The sequence below is a fragment of the Cherax quadricarinatus genome, chromosome 8 (genome assembly GCF_038502225.1).
Source record: "Cherax quadricarinatus isolate ZL_2023a chromosome 8, ASM3850222v1, whole genome shotgun sequence".
Classification (NCBI taxonomy): Eukaryota; Metazoa; Arthropoda; class Malacostraca; order Decapoda; family Parastacidae; genus Cherax; species Cherax quadricarinatus.
This window is the reverse complement of record NC_091299.1, coordinates 6,796,687-6,818,301: the sequence shown is the minus strand read 5'-3', so window position 1 is coordinate 6,818,301 and position 21,615 is coordinate 6,796,687. Positions and strand designations below refer to the sequence as shown.

General features: G+C 46.9%; 1 protein-coding gene across 1 annotated transcript in view; it reads right to left on the bottom strand.

The window, feature by feature from the left end:
• Positions 1-11,088: 11,088 nt before the first annotated feature.
• LOC128685225 (RIB43A-like with coiled-coils protein 2) overlaps positions 11,089-21,615 on the bottom strand; it is a 68,479-nt gene continuing 57,952 nt past the window's right edge. The window contains exons 9-10 of the mRNA XM_070083099.1: positions 21,202-21,308; positions 11,089-13,565 (exon numbers count right to left, since the gene is read on the bottom strand). Coding sequence (XP_069939200.1) covers positions 13,424-13,565; positions 21,202-21,308 — 249 coding nt within the window. The 3' untranslated portion in view covers positions 11,089-13,423. The remainder of the gene's footprint in view (positions 13,566-21,201; positions 21,309-21,615) is intronic.

Sequence of the window (21,615 nt, the reverse complement as noted above, 5' to 3'; positions counted from 1 at the left end):
TCTTCTGGAAGAGGAGACTGCCCACCAGCGCTCAATGACCTCCTGGAAGCACTGCCAGTCGGCCTTTTTTAGATTCCATCTGGGGGTAGGTGTGGGGAGCGGGCACCGCTGGGCCATCAGCGTGGTGACCACTGCAAAGTGAACACTGGTGAGACGGGGATGGACCTCCCATCTCGCGCTCGAGAGCAACTGCCTAGAGATGAGTGTGACGTCCAAGCGGCCACCATAGTGATGGGTTGGCTCACCATTTTTGAGGAGGGCGATCTCAGGGACCTCCTCCAGCACAGCCGCAAGGTGCCTCCCAGCTGTGGTGGTAGGAGAGACAGAAGAAAGTATTGGGTGGTGGGCATTGACATCCCCAGCCACAACAAGACCTTCCTGTGGGGTGAGTGCTGCCATCTCTGAAATGTCAAGGGTGTACCGAGAGCTTCTGTAAATATTGTAAACCATGAGAGGTCCATCCGCCAGGTGTAGGGTGACAGCCTGAACCTCTATGCCCTCCCCACAGTTGATGGGGTCAGTGGAGATTGAATGAGGGATAGTGGTCCTGACATAGATCGCCGTGCCCCTGCCAGTCCCTTCCAGGCACTGAAGGTAGGCAGAGAATCCCGGAATACGTGACTGCATTTGACATGACGAATCGGTGAGTGTCTCCTGAAACAGGAAGACATCAACCTCATCCTGAACTGCAGCTTCAATCACTAAGTGAATTTTCTGCTGCAGCCCACAAATGTTCTACTGGAGGATCTTCAAGGGCCCCAGAGGTGGCTCACTGATTCCATCTCTGCCTGGGACTCGTCGTCCGTTGTTGGCAACTCCGGGGCCTCCTTCATCACAGACTGGAAGGACTCCTGTATGATGGCTTGAAGTTCCATTGAGTCTTTCCTGTCCAGTAGAACCACGCCCAGCATCCATGTCAGGAGCTGCCTGCAGGCGCCCCTGTCCTCTGCCGACAGCAGCAGGCGACAGAGGAGCGCTGAGATGACCCCGATGGTTTTCTTCAGTCGATCCGGAAAGGATTCGACCATTACCTCAGCAGGCATTGAGCTGGACGACCCGTCGAGTCGGGGCTGGGTCACTGGGTATGTCTGGGTGGCTGTCGACACTGCAGCAGCATAAGCTGGGTGCACCCTGGGCCCGACCTGAGTGGCCATGGGCTTCCAGGTCCCCCGGCGGGGAACCTCTGCCTGACTCTGGCCGCTCACAGTGGGGGCCTGCCCTTGGGAAGAGGCCTGCTGGCGGTATGGCAAGGAATGTTGGTGCCCAGCTTGGACCTGCTGGGCAGTGTGCCTGGCCTGTGGCTGTTTTTCCCAATGATTCTGTCTTCTTGGCCACCTTGCCATCTGACCCTGCAGTTGACTGCACTGCTGCAAACCAGTGCCTGCCCCCTGATGCCACCGCTGGGAGCCCAGTGCTGGGAACTCGCTGGTATTGCCCTCCTGCGGTATCCGGGGAACCATGATTGGAGCCCATGCTGACTGTTGCTGGGTGGTTCCAAGGCTGGGTGGCGTTGGGGCTGTCGGGTCCTTCCGATGACGAACCTGCTGCCAGTGCTGCACCATCACAGGACAGCTCCAGTTCCAGGCATGGTGCCTCTTTGAGCAGTTGGCACACTTGGGCTCTGGCCGAAGGGCTTCGCCAGTTGGCTGTTTGAGGATTGCAATGCAGTCCTTTGAGTCGTGTGCCTTGCTGCACACACCACACTTCTTCTCTCGCTGGCAGGTGGCTGCAATATGATTGAACCCCTGACAGTTGAAGCATTGTACTGGGCCTGACAGGTATGGTCGGGTCTTGAATCTTCCCCAGACCCCAAGGTCCAGGTGCGTGGGAAGTGGACCTTTGTGGTGGATCAGCACCTGGCGGGTGGGCACCTTGTTCACCGTTGCAGTGAGTCACTCCGCCTTGACAATATTGGGCACTTCCAAAATGGGATCCAGTGGGAGGTGCACAGGGACGTGTAAAAGAACCCCCTTGTACACCTTCTCCGAAGCAACCAGTTCCACCATGCTGGGATGGGTGTTTTCCAATCTGTTTTCCAATCTTCGTCCAGTCGATAATCCTTATGAATCTCCTGATGATGATCGTGTGTGTCCTTCCTCCATGTCCTGTTGAACCACCGAGACGTTCTTGAATTATGTGCGAAATAAAATCGGAAAGTTGGCGGAACAAAATAAATTCAGGTGTTCTATTAAAAGTATCTCTTGGGGGATACCTAATATGGCCGACAGGCCTCGATAATATACGGATTTCATTGGGTTATCCTGGGTTATTAACTTTCCTGGTTAATGATCCAAACAAATCTTTTTCTTCTTTATATTCTGTTTGTGATGTAGTAAGTATAATGAGATATAATAGTTACCCATACAAATACCTCTCCCGCAGAAAGAAGCGTTTTCTTTGGTAAGTAGGAACTGTCAAATTACACAGACTAACTATAACATTTCTTTAAAACTCGTCTCGGGAGACAAAAACAAGAGCAAAAACATAGAGTAAGTAAGTTCAGTTCATTTAGGTACAGATACACATTAATACATTTACACAAATTATCGGTTTAGAAAGACATGTAGGCAAACACTATGACATATTTATTAGAAAATGTTTCGGTCCTGGAACCTTGATCACTTCGTTAGAAGTGCCCTCCTGCGGTATCCGGGGAACCATGATTGGAGCCCATGCTGACTGTTGCTGGGTGGTTCCAAGGCTGGGTGGCGTTGGGGCTGTCGGGTCCTTCCGATGACGAACCTGCTGCCAGTGCTGCACCATCACAGGACAGCTCCAGTTCCAGGCATGGTGCCTCTTTGAGCAGTTGGCACACTTGGGCTCTGGACGAAGGGCTTCGCCAGTTGGCTGTTTGAGGATTGCAATGCAGTCCTTCGAGTCGTGTGCCTTGCTGCACACACCACACTTCTTCTCTCGCTGGCAGGTGGCTGCAATATGATTGAACCCCTGACAGTTGAAGCATTGTACTGGGCCTGACAGGTATGGTCGGGTCTTGAATCTTCCCCAGACCCCAAGGTCCAGGTGCGTGGGAAGTGGACCTTTGTGGTGGATCAGTACCTGGCGGGTGGGCACCTTGTTCACCGTTGCAGTGAGTCACTCCGCCTTGACAATATTGGGCACTTCCAAAATGGGATCCAGTGGGAGGTGCACAGGGACGTGTAAAAGCACCCCCTTGTACACCTTCTCCGAAGCAACCAGTTCCACCATGCTGGGATGAGTCACAACCAGCCCCTTCAACTCCTCGTAAGAGTCTTCGTCCCGAGGAATGACCAGAACCTCATTCCTGAGAGTGAACTCGCAGCGGAACTTGAGGTGGGGTAGACCTTCCAGATACCTTACAAACCCGTAGTTGGGAACCTTGAATTTGTTGAAGGCCCTGGTTGCTTGTGCCCGAGCTGAGCAGGAACTCCTCCTTCCACGTGGAGTCAGCCAGTCCCCGTCCACTGTGGAGGCCGACACAACTGGTGTATGGACCTGGGATGGCTCCATCCTTGCCAGTTGAGGATTATTATTATTATAATCAAAAAAGAAGCGCTAAGCCACTTCTTTTTTGATTATAATAATAATAGTTGAGGAGCTACATCCTCCTGGCTTCCTTCCACGACCCCTATGGCCATCTGGGGGTGCAAGTCTTCTTGGGTAGGGGCTGCCGACGGACCTAGTGGCAGATTGGTAGATACAGTAGTCTCCACTGCATCCTTGGCCTTCTTGGTGGGGGCTCCCACCTGCCCCACGTCGTCCTCCAACTTGTCCCTGCATTCCAAGGAACATTTAGGCCGCTCTCCTGGATCTGTCATGGTGACTGTAGGTGTGGGGACAGAGCCAGCAGCAGAGCTGCTGCCTGTGACCTCACAGCCGCCCACACTGGGTGCAGAGCTGTGAGGCTCAGAGCTCCAGTCGGGGCCCGTAGCCACCCTCTCGTGGCTCACTGCTCTGAAGCACTGAACACAGTCCAAGGATCACCAGGAATGACGCTAATCTGTGCGTAAACTAACACAGATTTGCGAACACAACACACACTGTTTTCCAATCTTCGTCCAGTCGATAATCCTTATGAATCTCCTGATGATGATCGCGTGTGTCCTTCCTCCATGTCCTGTTGAACCACACTTGGGCTCTAGCCGAAGGGCTTCGCCAGTTGGCTGTTTGAGGATTGCAATGCAGTCCTTCTAGTCGTGTGCCTTGCTGCACACACCACACTTCTTCTCTCGCTGGCAGGTGGCTGCAATATGATTGAACCCCTGACAGTTGAAGCATTGTACTGGGCCTGACAGGTATGGTCGGGTTTTGAATCTTCCCCAGACCCCAAGGTCCAGGTGCGTGGGAAGTGGACCTTTGTGGTGGATCAGCACCTGGCGGGTGGGCACCTTGTTCACCGTTGCAGTGAGTCACTCCGCCTTGACAATATTGGGCACTTCCAAAATGGGATCCAGTGGGAGGTGCACAGGGACGTGTAAAAGCACCCCCTTGTACACCTTCTCCGAAGCAACCAGTTCCACCATGCTGGGATGGGTGTTTTCCAATCTGTTTTCCAATCTTCGTCCAGTCGATAATCCTTATGAATCTCCTGATGATGATCGCGTGTGTCCTTCCTCCATGTCCTGTTGAACCACCGAGACGTTCTTGAATTATGTGCGAAATAAAATCGGAAAGTTGGCGGAACAAAATAAATTCAGGTGTTCTATTAAAAGTATCTCTTGGGGGATACCTAATATGGCCGACAGGCCTCGATAATATACGGATTTCATTGGGTTATCCTGGGTTATTAACTTTCCGGGTTAATGATCCAAACAAATCTTTTTCTTCTTTATATTCTGTTTGTGATGTAGTAAGTATAATGAGATATAATAGTTACCCATACAAATACCTCTCCCGCAGAAAGAAGCGTTTTCTTTGGTAAGTAGGAACTGTCAAATTACACAGACTAACTATAACATTTCTTTAAAACTCGTCTCGGGAGACAAAACAAGAGCAAAAACATAGAGTAAGTAAGTTCAGTTCATTTAGGTACAGATACACATTAATACATTTACACAAATTATCGGTTTAGAAAGACACGTAAGCAAACACTATGACATATTTATTAGAAAACGTTTCGGTCCTGGAACCTTGATCACTTCGTTAGAAGTGATCAAGGTCCCAGGACCGAAACGTTTTCTAATAAATATGTCATAGTGTTTGCTTACGTGTCTTTCTAAACCAACTTGTCAGTATTTATTACCAAGGTTTATACCACACAAATTATCAAACATAGTGAAAATTACCTAGGATAACTTAACAAAGTCTGACAAAGTTACTTATTTCCATTGAGGTCCTTGTAATGTCTTATTGTTTAAACCTTAAAAGTTAAAATTGCTACGTAACTCAGGCTAGGCCTGGGGACAGTTGGTCCCAAAGATGAGGGGGTACTTGTGCCTCCTTCCATGGGAGACTTACGTCTCGAGATACTCCCCAGATAGGGAGCCAAGGCCGGGTCACCACTACTTGGAAAAGACCCGGGCCGGGAGAATACCGGCGTATAATAAAAAAAAATACTAGGGTATAAGCCTGAGTTTGCTATCACCTGCAGCTCACAAGACTGTCATCCCCACGAGCCCCTTTGGGGCGGGGCAGGTGGCAGACCAGAGGCCTACCTTCTTCCCTACTAGCCCCGTGAGGGCGGGGACTGTGGCTAGGCCTGGGGACACTTGGTCCCAAAGATGAGGGGGTACTTGTACCTCCTCCCAAGGGAGACTTAGGTCTCGACATACTCCCTCGACAGGGGGCCAAGGCCGGGTCACCACTCTTGGAAAAGACCCGGCCCGGGAGAATACCGGCGAACAAAAAAAAAAAAATATGCTAGGAATAACTAATAATTACATTATTTTTTAAAAAGTGAACCGGTAAGCCAGCAGAAGGCCTCGGTCAGATGACCGAAACTCCAAAGGCGGGTCATCATCTAAGACCCACATCAGGAAACAGTTTCCTGACGAACCTTACCTAACCTACCAGGAATAAGGTAAACTGAGTTATCTGCATTAACATTAAAGACAGGGTCACCTCACAGCTATACAAGAAAACACTGTCCTTCTGTAGCTTTATTTATAGCTTTTTCTGAACTGGCTCATGCTAGGACAGGTTTTGACAGGTGTAGGCAGGCCGTTCCACTTTTTTATTGCTGCACAGTAAAAGCGTCTGATGCCTGACCACCTACTGCGGGGACTACAAAATTGTCTTCCCTTTCCCTAGTATCATACTAATAATAATAATCTTTATTTCTACAAGTACATGTACAAGGTATACAGGCCTAGCTGACATTAGTGACATACTACTGTATAGAAAGTCCCTTGTTATGCTGAGCATTTCGGGCAAATTAGGTCAATTTTGTCCCAGGATGCAACCCAAGCCAGTCGACTAACATCCAGGTACCTATCTACTTTTAGGTGAATATGGACAGCAGGAGTCTTAAGGAATCAAGCCGAATGCTTCCACCAGTACCAGGGATCGAACCACGGACCTCATTGTGTGAGCTGAGTGGACTACCAACCAAGGTACAAACTTTGCAGCAAGATGTTCTGGACACTGTGTGTGAGCAATTTTATGAACGTGATTTAATGGCTCTGTTGTTGTCGATAGGCTCTAAACCCAATTAGGCAAGCAAACCCCACCAAGGTTCTTGGGATAAGAATTTTCAACCTCTCCTCACCAGGTGCTACATGTATTAGTTGACCATGATGACACTAATGGTGAACCCAATGTTTGGGTCAATTGACCATGATGACACTAATGGTGAACCCACTGTTTGGGTCAATTGACCATGATGACACTAATGGTGAACCCAATGTTTGGGTCAATTGACCATGATGACACTAATGGTGAACCCAATGTTTGGGTCAATTGACCATGATGACACTAATGGTGAACCCACTGTTTGGATTAGTTGACCATGAAGACTCTAATGGTGAACCCAATGCTCGGGTCAGTTGACCATGATGGCACTAATGGTGAACCCACTGTTTAGATCAGTTGCCCATGATAACACTAATGGTGAACCCACTGTTTAGATCAGTTGCCCATGATAACACTAATGGTGAACCCACTGTTTAGGTCAGTTGACCATGATAACACTAATGGTGAACCCACTGCTTGGGTTAGTTGACCATGATGACACTAATGGTGAACCCACTGTTCGGGTCAGTTGACCATGATGACACTAATGGTGAACTCACTGTTTGAGTTAGTTGACCATGATGACACTAATGGTAAACCCACTGTTTGGGTCAATTGACCATGATGACACTAATGGTAAACCCACTGTTTGAGTTAGTTGACCATGATGACACTAATGGTGAACTCACTGTTTGAGTTAGTTGACCATGATGACACTAATGGTGAACTCACTGTTTGAGTTAGTTGACCATGATGACACTAATGGTAAACCCACTGTTTGGGTCAGTTGACCATGATGACACTAATGGTGAACTCACTGTTTGAGTTAGTTGACCATGATGACACTAATGGTGAACTCACTGTTTGAGTTAGTTGACCATGATGACACTAATGGTAAACCCACTGTTTGGGTCAATTGACCATGATGACACTAGTGGTAAACCCACTGTTTGAGTTAGTTGACCATGATGACACTAATGGTGAACCCACTGCTTGGGTTAGTTGACCATGATGACACTAATGGTAAACCCACTGTTTGAGTTAGTTGACCATGATGACACTAATGGTAAACCCACTGTTTGGGTCAGTTGACCATGTTGACACTAATGGTAAACCCACTGTTTGGGTCAATTGACCATGATGACACTAATGGTAAACCCACTGTTTGGGTTAGTTGACCATGATGACACTAATGGTGAACCCACTGTTTGGGTTAGTTGAAATGTGGACACTAATGGTGAACCCACAGGAGGCGACCCCGCTGTGTCCCCCTGACTTCCCTCTTCTCATATGTAATCCCCAAACCCCCTCCCCCTTACTCATTCAGCCCAAGTCGCAGATTCATGAGAAACCCTAACGTTAACATTTTATAACCTTCCGAAAAATCCTTCGCCATCCTCCTCCCATACAGTTCTCTGTTACGACACATCGTACGATAAACCGTTACCGCTAGTACTCGCCTCCGCACCTCACAACCCCCCTCCCCCTCATCACCCACAATATATATATATAATCCACAATTATATAATCCAAAGCTCTTGTGACGCACTCGTCGAACCCTCCCACATCTAGGCTTAGTGCACACAGAACCGACACCCCTCGGCCCCCCACCCTCTGTACCAATACCTAACACCCTCCAGTCCCTCACAAAAGTATACTGCATGGAACGCCGTCTCATCTTCCCCACAAATTCCGCACCTCCCGCCCTCAATTACCCTTCTGGTTCTTAGTACCTCCCCCGACGGTAGTATGCCATGCAGAAAACGATACGTTACCTCCCTCACCCAAGGCTTTAATTTCAGCTTGCTAAACCTATATCAAATACTCTTCCACGTGTACATGGGGAACAATCCCTCAACTGGTACAACAATCCTCCCTGCAAGCAACCTACACAAAACCCCTATTCGAATTTTCCTGGGTTCTCTAACCAACATCAAAGCCCTCAAAACAGTTTCACATTCCCTCAACTCCACACCACCATACAACTTACCCAACCGATCATGTACTTTTTTCAGCTGCCCTCCCCTCACTCCTTCGCGCAAAACCTCCCATTTAAGAAACACACATTTAACCCTCCTTCTCAGATCCATCAACCCCAACCCACCCTGGCGCACAGGTAACATTACAACCTCTCTCCTCAGCCAATAGCACCTTGAACCCCACAAAAATTTAAACACCCCTCTCAGAATTCCCACAATCGCCGTTCCTGTTATTGGGAACACGGCTGCTACGTGCCAAACCTTACTATACAATAACACATTTATTACAATCACTCTTTGCACGAGAGTCAGATGATGAGGTTGCAATGCACCCAGACGCTCCAGGATTCTTTTCATCAACCTCTCGAGCAGCGTCCAAGTCATCCTTATAGATGATACCACAAATTTTTAAAGACACCGTTTGTTTCCTCGCAAATTACACCTCCCCCCCCTCCACCCAATAACCCAACCCCATGATCATTGACTTCTCACTATTTACCTGCACCTCTGTTGTACTTCCAAACAATTGCACATCATCCAAAACCCCCAACGCCATCCCTTCCCGAACCAGGACTGTTGTATCGTCTACATATCCTATTATTCCAGGCCACACTTTCCCTACCTCCCCCACACCTCCACTCGTGTCACATACACAACGTTCAACCATTCTATAGAAGGGGTCCTGAATGCATGCAAACAATATTTGTGACATGGGACACCCCTACCTAAGTCCCCTACCCATTACAATCTCCTGCCCCAAGCATCCATTAATCTGTACCCTCATCTTAGCATGATGACACTAATGGTAAACCCACTGTTCGATCGCGTCGAGGACATCCTTGGCAGGAAGTCATAAATTTTGTTTTAAAGAGGATCTGTGAGATCTAAATAAAATCTTACATACTCAAAGTCAAGCAGTGTGGGTTCATTCTTTTGGTTATTTCAGATCTACCTTATATAGTAGTTCAAATTTTGTTAATAAAAGGAGTCGACTAAATTTAGGTATATAATTACTGTAGATGAGGGGCCCGCATGAATTACGATTGTTATTGTTTTATTCGTCAGGATCCAGACCCAGTGTCTCTTGACACGGCTCTTGATATTATAGATGACCCGTTATGAATTAGTAAACTTGCCCATTCCTCTTTATTTTTCCTCTTGTGTAGAGGAGCATTACAAAAACCTACAGGCAGACTGAGGGAAAAGATTCTCTCAGAGGCCTGATATCTGGAGTATACCTGGAGAGGGTTTTGGGGATCAGTGCCCCGCGGCCTGGTCTGTGGTAGGTAAACTTCACGGCCAGATAGGTAAACTTCGTTAGGTGATATATACGACAAAACATTATTAGAGAAATATAACTAGTTTCAAAGTTCTGAGTAAAATTGACGTGTTACAACTGAACGGTGTGTCAGTTCCTGTGAAATCAATGAGTACTTTTGAAATCTTAGTGGTATATTAAAGAATGATGTTTCCCTCTCAGCGAAAATGTAAATTTTTTTGGCGATACAATATCTTTCTGATTTATGTACCATAATTACGGAATGTTTCGCTCCTGTGACTGAGTTCACGCTCCTGTACTTGCATCTGTATCCATGTCTGGATTACTATGAATTTTAAAAAGAACAACTCGAAATAGACTGATGTCACTATAATGGCCAGAGCTTGCTACCACTTGCAGCTCACAATCAATCAATCAATCATACAAGACTGCCATCCCCACGAACACCTTTGTGGGGCGGGGCAGATGGCAGACCAGAGGCCTAGCTTCTCCCTGCGAGCCCCGTGAGGGCGGGGACTGTGGCTAGGCCTGGGGACACTTGGTCCCAAAGATGAGGGGGTACTTGTACCTCCTCCCATGGGACACTTAGGTCTCGGGACACTCTCTAGATAGGGAGCCAAGGCCGGGTCACCACTATTGAAAGAGACCCGGGCCGGGTGTTTTGGTTATTGTGTGGTTTACATGTAATAAAATACTAATTACTGCCATTTCCACGAGCCTCCCCTGGGGTGGGGAAGATGGCAGACCAGAGAGGCCTAACTTCTCCCTACGAGCCCCATGAGGGAGGGGAATGTGGCTAGGCCTGGGGACAGTTGGTCCCAGAAGATGAGGAGGTACTCGTACCTCCTCCCATGGCAGACACAGGTCTCAGACACTCCCAGGACAGGGAGCCGAGGTCGGGTCACCACCTGGAAAAGACCCGGACCGGGAGAGTACTGGAGAATCAGGAAGTAGACTGACGTCCATTTAAAATTATTAACTTCTGGATTCAGATATTAAAAGTAATGTATTAAAACTGTATCTTACTAGTTTCTTTTTTTCTTTTTCTTTTTTTTATATAGATAACTTTAATTGCTCAAAATATTAAACTTTTGTAATAGTAAATAAAACCCTAGCAAGTCATTAAACATTTATTTATTTAAATAATAAAAATAATCAAATATATAATTAAAATGACCTAAATTGAATTTATACTAAAAAAGTAATTATACATTAGATACGATATTTTATAATTATTATTTATAAATAGGTCAATAAAAGTAAATACACTAAATTTTTAAAGGGACAGAGGGGTAAGCCAGTGGAAGGCCTCGGTCAGATGACCTAAAGCTCCAGCGGGTCATCGTATGACTAAGACGTCTGCTCCCTGTTATATAACTCTAGCCTTCACTACTTCAATATTCATATGTAAGCTACAGGTGCAAGCTTCTTGAATGTGTTCATCTGAAGCTTCTGGGCCTCTTGAAATTATTGGTCTCCAGCTCCCGCACCTTTTGGGCGGGTTGGTTTATAGTTCGTCACTGGGTGGCTTTAAATAAAGTGTGATGGGTATAAGAGTGGGTGTGAGCTAGATTTGCCTAGCAATGGGCCAGTAGGCCTACGGTAGTGTTCCTTCATTTTTAAGCAACTGTCCATATATCTCTAAAGGGAGTCGAGCTTCATTTTCATTGTTTATTAATAGTTTTGCTTCTTAATACCCTTAACCATTATTTTGGGCAAAGTTGTTTCTATCATAAAGACAACGTTCATAAAATATGAAACCAAAACCAAATTTGATAGATCATTCAATCCTAATTGTCAAGATTCGATACCAGTCTTTGTTTCCCCTATTAGACCCAGGAACTGTAGATCAACACCAGTGATATACACAGATGTACCTATAGACCAGCACCTTAAACAGACCCAGGAGCTAGAATTTAACCCAAACACCAACCAATCCGTAAACTGGCGGGTAATACAACAGCGGAAGGACTTGGTCAAATAACCAGAACCCTCTGAGGAGTTGGGCATCATGCGGATGGAGAAGCATGTAGGTATGTAGTGTGGATGTGACCTAGCATGGGCCAGCAGGCTTACTAGACCTGTCTAGCATGGGCCAACAGGATTACCAGACCTGTCTAGCATGGGCCAGCAGGCTTACCAGACCTGTCTAGCATGGACCAGCAAGCTTGCCAGACCTGTTTAGCATGGGTTAGCAGGCTTACCAGATTTGTAAGAAACTACCTGCATGAGGTTTACAGAGCATTACCTGAATTGTTACATGTAAGTAATTTGGGTGACTAAGTGGGACTTAGTCACAGTAGGTCACAGGACTGTCACTCCTTCGATGCCACTCCTTCACCACTCTCATAAAAAAGCTTGACCTGACATTAAATTAATAATTACAATATTAAATATTAATACAAATAATGGTGAATTATAAAACAGTGTGGACTGTATATGATTTTAGGACCTGACTGTTAGAAATGGTTTATGGAAATATTTTTACCGAGACTAGGAGAGGTTTTCTCCTAACCATGTCATTAGAACAACCAATTTTATACACATTAAATTACCATTTATACTGTATTTGAATCATCCCATAATGCTTACCTAACAAACAGAATGCTACTGGCCAGTGAGAAATCTAAATGAAAGGACTAATGGTGTACATACTGGATGTGCTGCATGATGACGCCTCATTATTTCCGCTGTCACCACCTAATTCTGGAGGCCCCGCAAATTCTCTGCCCCTGTTCTTTAGTGGGAACATTAGTAAAGATTCCCTTTATAAATCAAGGCTGGAACACCCCATTATGGCCTCGATGACACCGGATTATTAGACGATCGTAGCATCCCGTGTACACACATTAAATTAACTATGGAGTCCTCCTCCTGTATCACTCTGCGGCCACTACACACCCTCCTTTCCACAAAATTTCTTAAAGGGTCAAATCAGCTTCACATTTAAATACACAATTATTATATTATTCAAAAATACACTGAATTTAGGAAAATTATAAAAATTTTTCCTCAAGACCTGTCTAACATGGACCAGTAGGCTTACCAGAACTGTCTAGCATGGACCAGTAGGCTTACCAGACCTGTATAGAATGGACCGGTAGGCTTACCAGACCTGTCTAGCATGGGCCAAGAGTCTTGCTAGATCTGTTTAGCATGGGCTAGCAGGATTACCAGACCAGTCTAACATGGGCAACGAGGCTTGCTAGACCTGTCTAGCATGGGCCAGCAGGCTTACCAGAACTATCTAGCATAGGCCAGCAGGCTTACAAGACCTGTCTAGCATGGGCCAGTAGACTCACCAGACCTGTCTAGCATGTGCCAGGAGACTTGCTAGACCTGTCTAACAGGCTTACTAGATCTGCCTAGCATGGGCCAGTAGGCTCACTGCAATGTTATATTCTCTTCTTATATTTTTTATGTGACTAAGGCGGCGTCAAGAGAGATTTTCCCACTGTTCCTGAAAAAGTACCACGTACATGGTCGTGGGTCCGTGGAATGTACCGTAGGTGAGCTACTAGCGTGGATGCTTGCCGAACTTATCGTAGAAGTGGTCGGTGGGGACATTGGTGGTAAGGAGGTGGTTGAGGCGTTCCTGCTGAGTGCGCTGATCCATCGCCAGACGCTGGTTCTCCACCTTCACCTGCTCCTCCAGGTTCCTGCCACACACATACACACACAAACATGAAAGAAGAGAGAGACATATCTTTCATAGCATATAGTCAGTCAATAGTTCATGGCCGCGTTTTCTTTCTCTTATGTAAATTTTCCAATTTTAAGTGGGTTATGCAACTGAGACAGTTATAATTTGGGCCTTTTGGGAAAAAGCATATTTAGGTAATTACCCCGTAAAGAAACCGAACTCAACGTAACCTAACTTAGAGTTGAACTACTAATCTAGATTTGGTTAGGCTGGATTGATTACATTTTTATACAGATTAGGAAAAAAAAAAAACTTTTATTCTTAATCCCAATTTATCCTGTTACGATTATATAACTAAATAATTTTGGAGAATTTACATAATAATCCATCAACACGCTTAAAAAGCAGCCGCAAACTCGATATAAACCACGGGATTATTAATTATACGTGCTGCAATTTCCATCAACCTCAGCCAGATTGCGCTGTGGGCTGCCGGTGCGGCCAGACGCCCACTCCCTGACCCTGGGGATTCACAGAGCCTCCGCTGGTATGTCAGGGCGACCCACAGGGCGCCCCCTCCAAGTATTCGGAAGCAATCCAGAGAACTGAGAGTGCATATCCACCGTCTACCCACCACTGTGCGGATTGTTGAACGGGCACGAGAGGAGCTCTGTGCCCATTGTGACCGAATGGTTCCGAAACCCTTGGTGCACTACCTGTTAGACTGCCCGGCTACGATGCCCCTTCACCGTAGACACTTCCCAATGACCCCAGTGGGGCAAGCCCGGGAGGATGAGGCAGCACATCTTGTGTACTTAGCTGTCAGGGACTTGGAAACCTTACTCCCAGTCATTGCACGTCACCCCACCCCACCTCCCGCTGAAGTCGCTGTGCGAGCCTGCTTTGGGCCTCTATTGCACCGCACACCAGCAGCTGTTAGTGCGCACTAACTTTTGGTGCGTCACTTAGCCATAGAGCCGGAGAGGCACACCCCCCTTCCCTTCCCGCTGAAGAACTGCCACACATGTACAAGAAAAGCTAAACGACGCTTCCCTACCCGGGGAGCCAATGCCGGGTCACCAAATTGAAAGAGACCCGGGCTGGGATCCATACCGGCAAATCAAATAGAATAGAATAAAATTTAATATAATAATAATGGTTACAAATGGCCATTATTTTTAAAGGGGTGGACCGGTAAGCCAGCTGAAGGCCTCGGTCAGTTGACCAAAGGCGGGTCATCATATGACTAAGACCCGCGTCAACGCTTCTGTTTCCTGACAAACCTTACCTAACCTTAATATATATATATTAATATATATATGGAAGCCCCCACCAAGAAGGTCAAGGACACTGTGGAGACTGCTGTATCTGCCGACCTGCCACTAGTTCAGACGGCAGCTGCTACCCAAGGAGACCTGGTAAGGGCGGGACCCTCAGGACACTGCCGCATCAGTGCACGCATGCAGCTCTCCCAGGTGGACATAGGGGTCTTGGGAGGAACCCAGGAGATTGTGGCTACTCCTCCATTGGCGGGGATGGGGCCACACCAGGTACCCACCCCAGTAGCGTCTGCCACCACAGAGGATGGGGAATGGCTGACTCCACGTGGACGAAAGAATTCCCGCTCTGCTCGGGTACAAGCAACCGTTGCATTCAACAAATTCAAGGTTCCCAGTTATGGATTTGTGAGATATCTGGAGAGCATACCCCACCTCAAGTTTTGCTGCGAGTTCACTCTCAGGAACGAGATTCTGGTCATTCCTCAGGACAAGGATTCATACGAGGAGTTAAAGGGGCTGGTTGTGACGCATCCTAGCATGGAGGAACTGGTTGCTCGGGAGAAGATATACAAGGGGGTGCTCATACACGTCCCTGTGCCCCTCCCATTGGACATCATTTTGGAAGTGCCCAATGTTGTCAAGGCAGACTCACTGCCTGGATGAACAAGGTGCCCACCCGACAGGTGCCACTGGGAAGCGTCGCGGTGTGGCTCGTGCACACCCAGACCCCCCAGAGGAGGCAGAACATCTGGTGGAACTTTTCACCTCCAGAGCAGCTATGGCTCAATTGCCTCAGGATCTCCAGGGCCTCCAGGCCACCCTCCTTCCTAGAAGGATGATGGCAATCCAAGCGGCATGCCGGGCAAAGGACGACACCGATGAAGACTTCACTGACCAGGAGCTCCAGGTAGCCTTCACATCTAATCAGGACACTGTGCCAGGGTATGACAGTGTCACCTATGGCATGATCACTCGGTCTGGCCATTCTGGTCACTAAGCTGTCCTGGGGGTCATCAACCGGACTTGGAGAGCCAGCAGACTCCCTGCTGTATGGAAGAAGGCCGACATCATACCAATTCTTAAGCCCAGGGATCCTGGCAGTGTGAGACCCATCTCCCTCACCAGTTGCATCTCCAAGGTGTCTGAGAGGATGGTGTTGGAGCAACTGAGGTGGAAGCTTGGCCCTCCTCATTAACACCTCTATGGATTCACCAGAGGAGTGGGCACATTCGAAAGCCTTACCATCCTACTGGCCAGCATTGGGTCGGACGCCCAAGCCCACATTGTTGTCCTTCTCGACTTCGAAAAAGCTTTCAAGTTAGCCAGTGCTCCTGCCATCCTTGTACTCTTGGCCCACAGGGGAGTTAATGGCAGGTTGCTTGCATGGCTTCGATCCTATCTCGAGGAGAGGTGGGCCCGGGTGCATTTCCAGGGGCATGCCTCTTCTCTCAAGACCCTGGGAAACGGCACTCCACTGGGTGGGGTGCTTAGTTCCGCCTTGTTCAATGTAATGATGCACCAGCTCGTGTGCCTGCCTTTCTCCACAGGCACGTTCCTGCTCGGCTATGCCGATGACCTGGCACTTGTCGTATCCAGGAAGCGCCAGCTGTTGCAGCGCACCCAGGAGACCTCGATCTGCTGGCTTCCACTTGCTGTCATCTGGGGCTCAAGATATCTGCAGCGAAATTCAAAGCCATGATCCATCGCACCAGGGAACCCAATCAGAGGCTGCAAATCCTGGGCATGGGTTCACAGCTATAGGTACCTTGGCATCTACATTGACAGGCACCTCACTTTCCAGAAACTTGTATGGCACATCAAAGAGAGGACTTTGCAGAGGGTCAGGGCAATGAGTGCCATGGCCAACCCTAGGGTCGGGGCCAGCCTCGAGGTCATGAGGTTGTTCTACATATAGGCTGTACGCTCGCTCATCGACTACAGACCACTTGCTCTGGTTCACATCAGGCCGACCAACATCAAGTCTCTCTGTGTGATCCAGAACACAGCTGTATGGGCCATGCTGGGGCGCCTAGGTGGGCTAATGCAGTGACTCTGAACTTCGAGGCGCAACTGCAGCCCCTTGAGGACAGGATCCAACTTGTAGCTGCCAAGAGGATAGCATAGTACCTCCGACTCCCAGGGTCTGACAAACTGATGAGGGATATAAGGGTCTGCCAGGTACATGACGTAACAGTGCACCCCTGCTGCCGATGGATGTGATCAGTTGCAGATACCACACAGAAGCTCCTGCCCATGCCATTGCTCGAGGCAGGAGACTGTGACAGACCAGCAGCGAACTACACGGTACCACCCCCTTGGGTGCCAGAGCTGATGGTGGTGCACTGGTCAGCCCTACCAGGCAGCACATTCTGCAACGACTTGCTTCGGCTAGCACTGCAAGTGCGGAAAACCCTGGGTGTGTGCTCCAGAGACTCAGAGGCAGGCGTCACAGCTGCTGGGATGCTCCACAACTATCTGGCAGCAGGTTGGCGCCTCCTGGACCATTGCACTGTCCTCCAGGCTGAACTCTGTACCATCCAACAAGCTCTGCAGCATGCAATTGCAGATCATCAGCATTTCCCCATCATCCATGTTGATTCCAAGTCAGCTATCCAGGCAATTATGCACAGGGAGCCAAGGGACAACTTATACTTAATCACATCCATCCGGAGCGACATGCAAACGCTCATGGCCCAGGGATGCAGAGCCACCATCAACGCTTGAGGCACAGCCATGTGCTGCAATCTCCATCAGTGGCAGCCAGATTATGCTATGGGCTGCCAATGTGGCCAGGCGCCCACTCCCTGACCCTGGTGATTCACGGAGCTGCCGCTGGTATGACAGGGCGACTCACAGGGCACCCCCTCCAAGTATTTGGACACAGACCAGGGAACCGCCTATGGTTAGGGTATCTCACCACTGCACAGATCGTTAATAAACGGGCAAGAGAGGAGCTCTGTGCCCACTTTGACCGGATGGTTCCAAAACCCCTGTTAGACTGCCCAGCTACGGTGCCCCTTCACCGCAGACACTTCCCAATGACCCCAGTGGGACAGACCCAGGAGGATGAGGTGGCACATCTAGTGTACAAAGCCATCAGAGACTTGGAGACCTTACTCCCAGTCATTGTACGTCACCCCCCATCCCCCGCTGAAGTCACTGTGAAGGCCTGCTGAAGGCCTCCATTGCACTCCACACCAACCACCATTAGAGTAAACTAACTTTTGGGACATCATTTGTCCATAGAACCGGAGGGGAACCCCTCTTCTCACCGAAGGACTGTCACGTATGTGAGAGAAAAGAAGGTAAACGACACTTCCCTACCCGGGGAGCCAGTGCCGGGTCACCAGATTGGAAGAGACCCGGGCCAGGATCCATACAGGCAAATCACCTAGAATAGAAGAATAGAAAAGTACTCGGGCTGAGATATTACCGGCGAGCCTACTGTTTAAGTGAAATAACACTATTAAGGCAAATCACTTAGAATAGTGTAGTAACATGCGGTGCTTATAGCCTAATGGTTATAATCATAACTCTGATTCCTAAAGAGGTGGACCGGTAAGCCAGCGGAAGGCCTCGGTCAGATGATCAAAAGCTCCAACTGTGGGTCATCATATGACTAAGACCCACGTCAGGAAACATTTGTCTTGTTTCCTGACAAATTTTACCTAACCTAATGTTGTATATTTTTTACTTTGTAGGTTAAATATATATATGCATATATATATATATATATATATATATATATATATATATATATATATATATATATATATATATATATATATATATATATATATATATATATATATATATATATATATATATATATATATATATATATATATATATATATATATATGTGAGTGTAAAGGTAGAAAGTTGAAAGTGAACATAGAAAAGAGTAAGGTGATGAGGTCATCAAATGATTTAGATAAAGAAAAATTGGATATCAAATTGGGGAGGAGGAGTATGGAAGAAGTCAATGTTTTCAGAAATTTGGGAGTTGACGTGTCAGCGGATGGATTTATGAAGAATGAGGTTAATCATAGAATTGATGAGGAAAAAAAGGCGAGTGGTGCGTTGAGGTATATGTGGAGTCAAAAAAATGTTATCTATGGAGGCAAAGAAGGGAATGTATGAAAGTATAGTAGTATCAACACTCTTATATGGGTGTGAAGCTTGGGTTGTATATGCTGCAGCGAGGAGGCGGTTGGAGGCAGTGATGTCCTGTCTAAGGGCAATGTGTGGTGTAAATAGTGTGCAGAAAATTCGGAGTGTGGAAATTAGAAGGTGTGGAGTTAATAAAAATATTAGTCATAGGGCTGAAGATGGGTTCTTGAGGTGGTTTGGTCATTTAGAGAGAATGGATCAAAATAGAATGACATAGATAGCGTTTAAATCTGTAGGGAAAGGAAGGCGGGGTAGGGGTCGTCCCCGAAAAGGTTGGAAGGAAGGGGTAAAGGAGGTTTTGTGGGCGAGGGGCTTGGACTTCCAGCAAGCGTGCGTGAGCGTGTTCGATAGGAGTGAATGGAGACGAATGATATTTGGGACCTGACGAGCTGTTGGAGTGTGAGCAGAGTAATATTTAATGAAGGGATTCAGGGAAACCGGTTATTTTTATATAGCCGGACTTGAGTCCTGGAAATGGGAAGTACAATGCCTGCACTTTAAAGGAGGGGTTTGGGATATTGGCAGTTTGGAGGGATATATTGTGTATCTTTATACGTATATGCTTCTAAACTGTTGTATTCTGAGCACCTCTGCAAAAACAGTGATTATGTGTGAGTGTGGTGAAAGTGTTGAATGATGAAAGTATTTTCTTTTTGGGGATTTTCTTATATATGTATATATGTATATACATTGTTTCCAACGAATGAAGGACCGGCGGTACATGCGCTCTGCCAGACGTTATCCTCCCCTTTTTATGCGCTGTTCTTATTGGCTGTTTACTTTGAGCTAAGATTAACTTTGTTCTAAAATATCTTTAAATAAGTATGTGACTTAGAGCGTTCATAAACTAACGTTGGTATATAATACAAGAGTTTTAACTATGATCGATATGTTTCTTTGATAAATGTCCTAGTACTAGATACATGTTTTATTTACGTAGACGAGAAGATAATTAGGAAGGGGGAGGAGAAAGAAGAAAAGAAAGAGAAATAGTGATAGAGAAGATGGAAGGAGTAAGAGAAGGAAATGGGAAAAGTAAGAGAAGATAGGACGAGTAATAAGAAATGGGAGGAGTAAGAGATGAGAGGAGCAAGAGAAGGAGGAAGTGGGAAAACGGTGATGTGATCCCACATCACAGACTCGTAAATGAGTTGTGATCCGCACGAGCGCCTCACTTAACACAGTTTGTGAAGGGATGAGAGTGGATTTGCTACCTTCACTGAATGTATGTATGTGTGTGTCTATGCATGGGATATATGAACATTCTGGTCTAGGAATAGTTTTGTTGATGAATGCAACAAACTGCCAAGTAACATCACTGAGGCTAATACATTTTAGTTAATGTTATTTTAACAATAGGTTAGACAAATATGTTAATGATAGATAGGATGAGAGAAGGTACAGCTTAGCATAATCTAATTGGTCTACTGCAGTATTCGTCCATTATGCTCTTATGTGTGTGTAATTATCTTCACTGTGCCTGTGTGATGTTAAGCGTCAGCTCTAGGCTCTATCTCATAACCTTAAATTGACTCATACTTGACATTAGGTCTTTGTTATGATACAAGACCTGTACTTGAACTGCTGCTACTTTCCAGCATCGCCATATTGTTGTCTAGTTTCTTGAAGATTGTTGCTGTGTCTCCCTCCATGGTAAGAATGTAAGTCCCGCTGTTACTCAAGTACCACCTGTCTGACAGGATCCATCTCATGTTAATACACTTCCAGCAGAATTAGAGTTTTCTTACACAATAGAATTTCACCAGGTCTGGAGTTCGATAAATAGGGACGGAACAAGTAAGTTTACTGGGCCAGGAGTGGTGGTGGGTGGGACGTCGAGGGTTGGAGAGGTTTGCATGGGGAACGGAGTCATTTATCTTTGTCTCACTAATTGGGTTGTTGGGTCTATCGAGGTGTAAAGGTGGAAGTCAGCTTGTGCAGAAAAGGGGAAGCAAAGGCTGGGTTAGAGTCGAAGGCTGAAGTAAATGGTACATTGAGTTGAGTCTCACATTACTCATCCATTTCAAGTATTAGTCTCATGACACGCTAGTAGGATGCAAGCAACAGCAGCAGCTCATTTGCATAGTAAACACCTTGGCTCTTATATTACCAGGATGGCAATCCCAAATGCGTTACCCAGGGCTCTTTACCTAAGGAAGTGAAGGGAGCTGGAGGAAGGGAGGATGTAGGGAAACTCACCTGCGGGTGATATGTTCAGTGTGGGTGGCGAGTAGGGCGGTTCTGTCAGCACGGGCGACGAGGTCCTCCCACCTGCTGGCCTCCCTGGCCTCCTGCTCCTCCCGATGCTGGCACACATAAACTTATATTAATTACTGGTAAAGAGAGGAGAAGGGGGAGGTTATAATTGATAGTGCGACATTACAGCTCTGGCGTAAATGTTAGTCGTTATGGATTATACAACAATTATATAAATCACAGAACGGGAGGAGCTGGAACCCATGGCATGCGAGTTGCTTGCCATGGGTTCCAGCTCCTCCCGTTCTGTGAATTGTTTGCAGTCGTGTTATTACGATTCGTAATAACTTTTTGTACAGGCTGTTAAATTAGTTAGTTTTTAAAAGTTAAATCTGCACCGTTGAATTTATAAGGCGT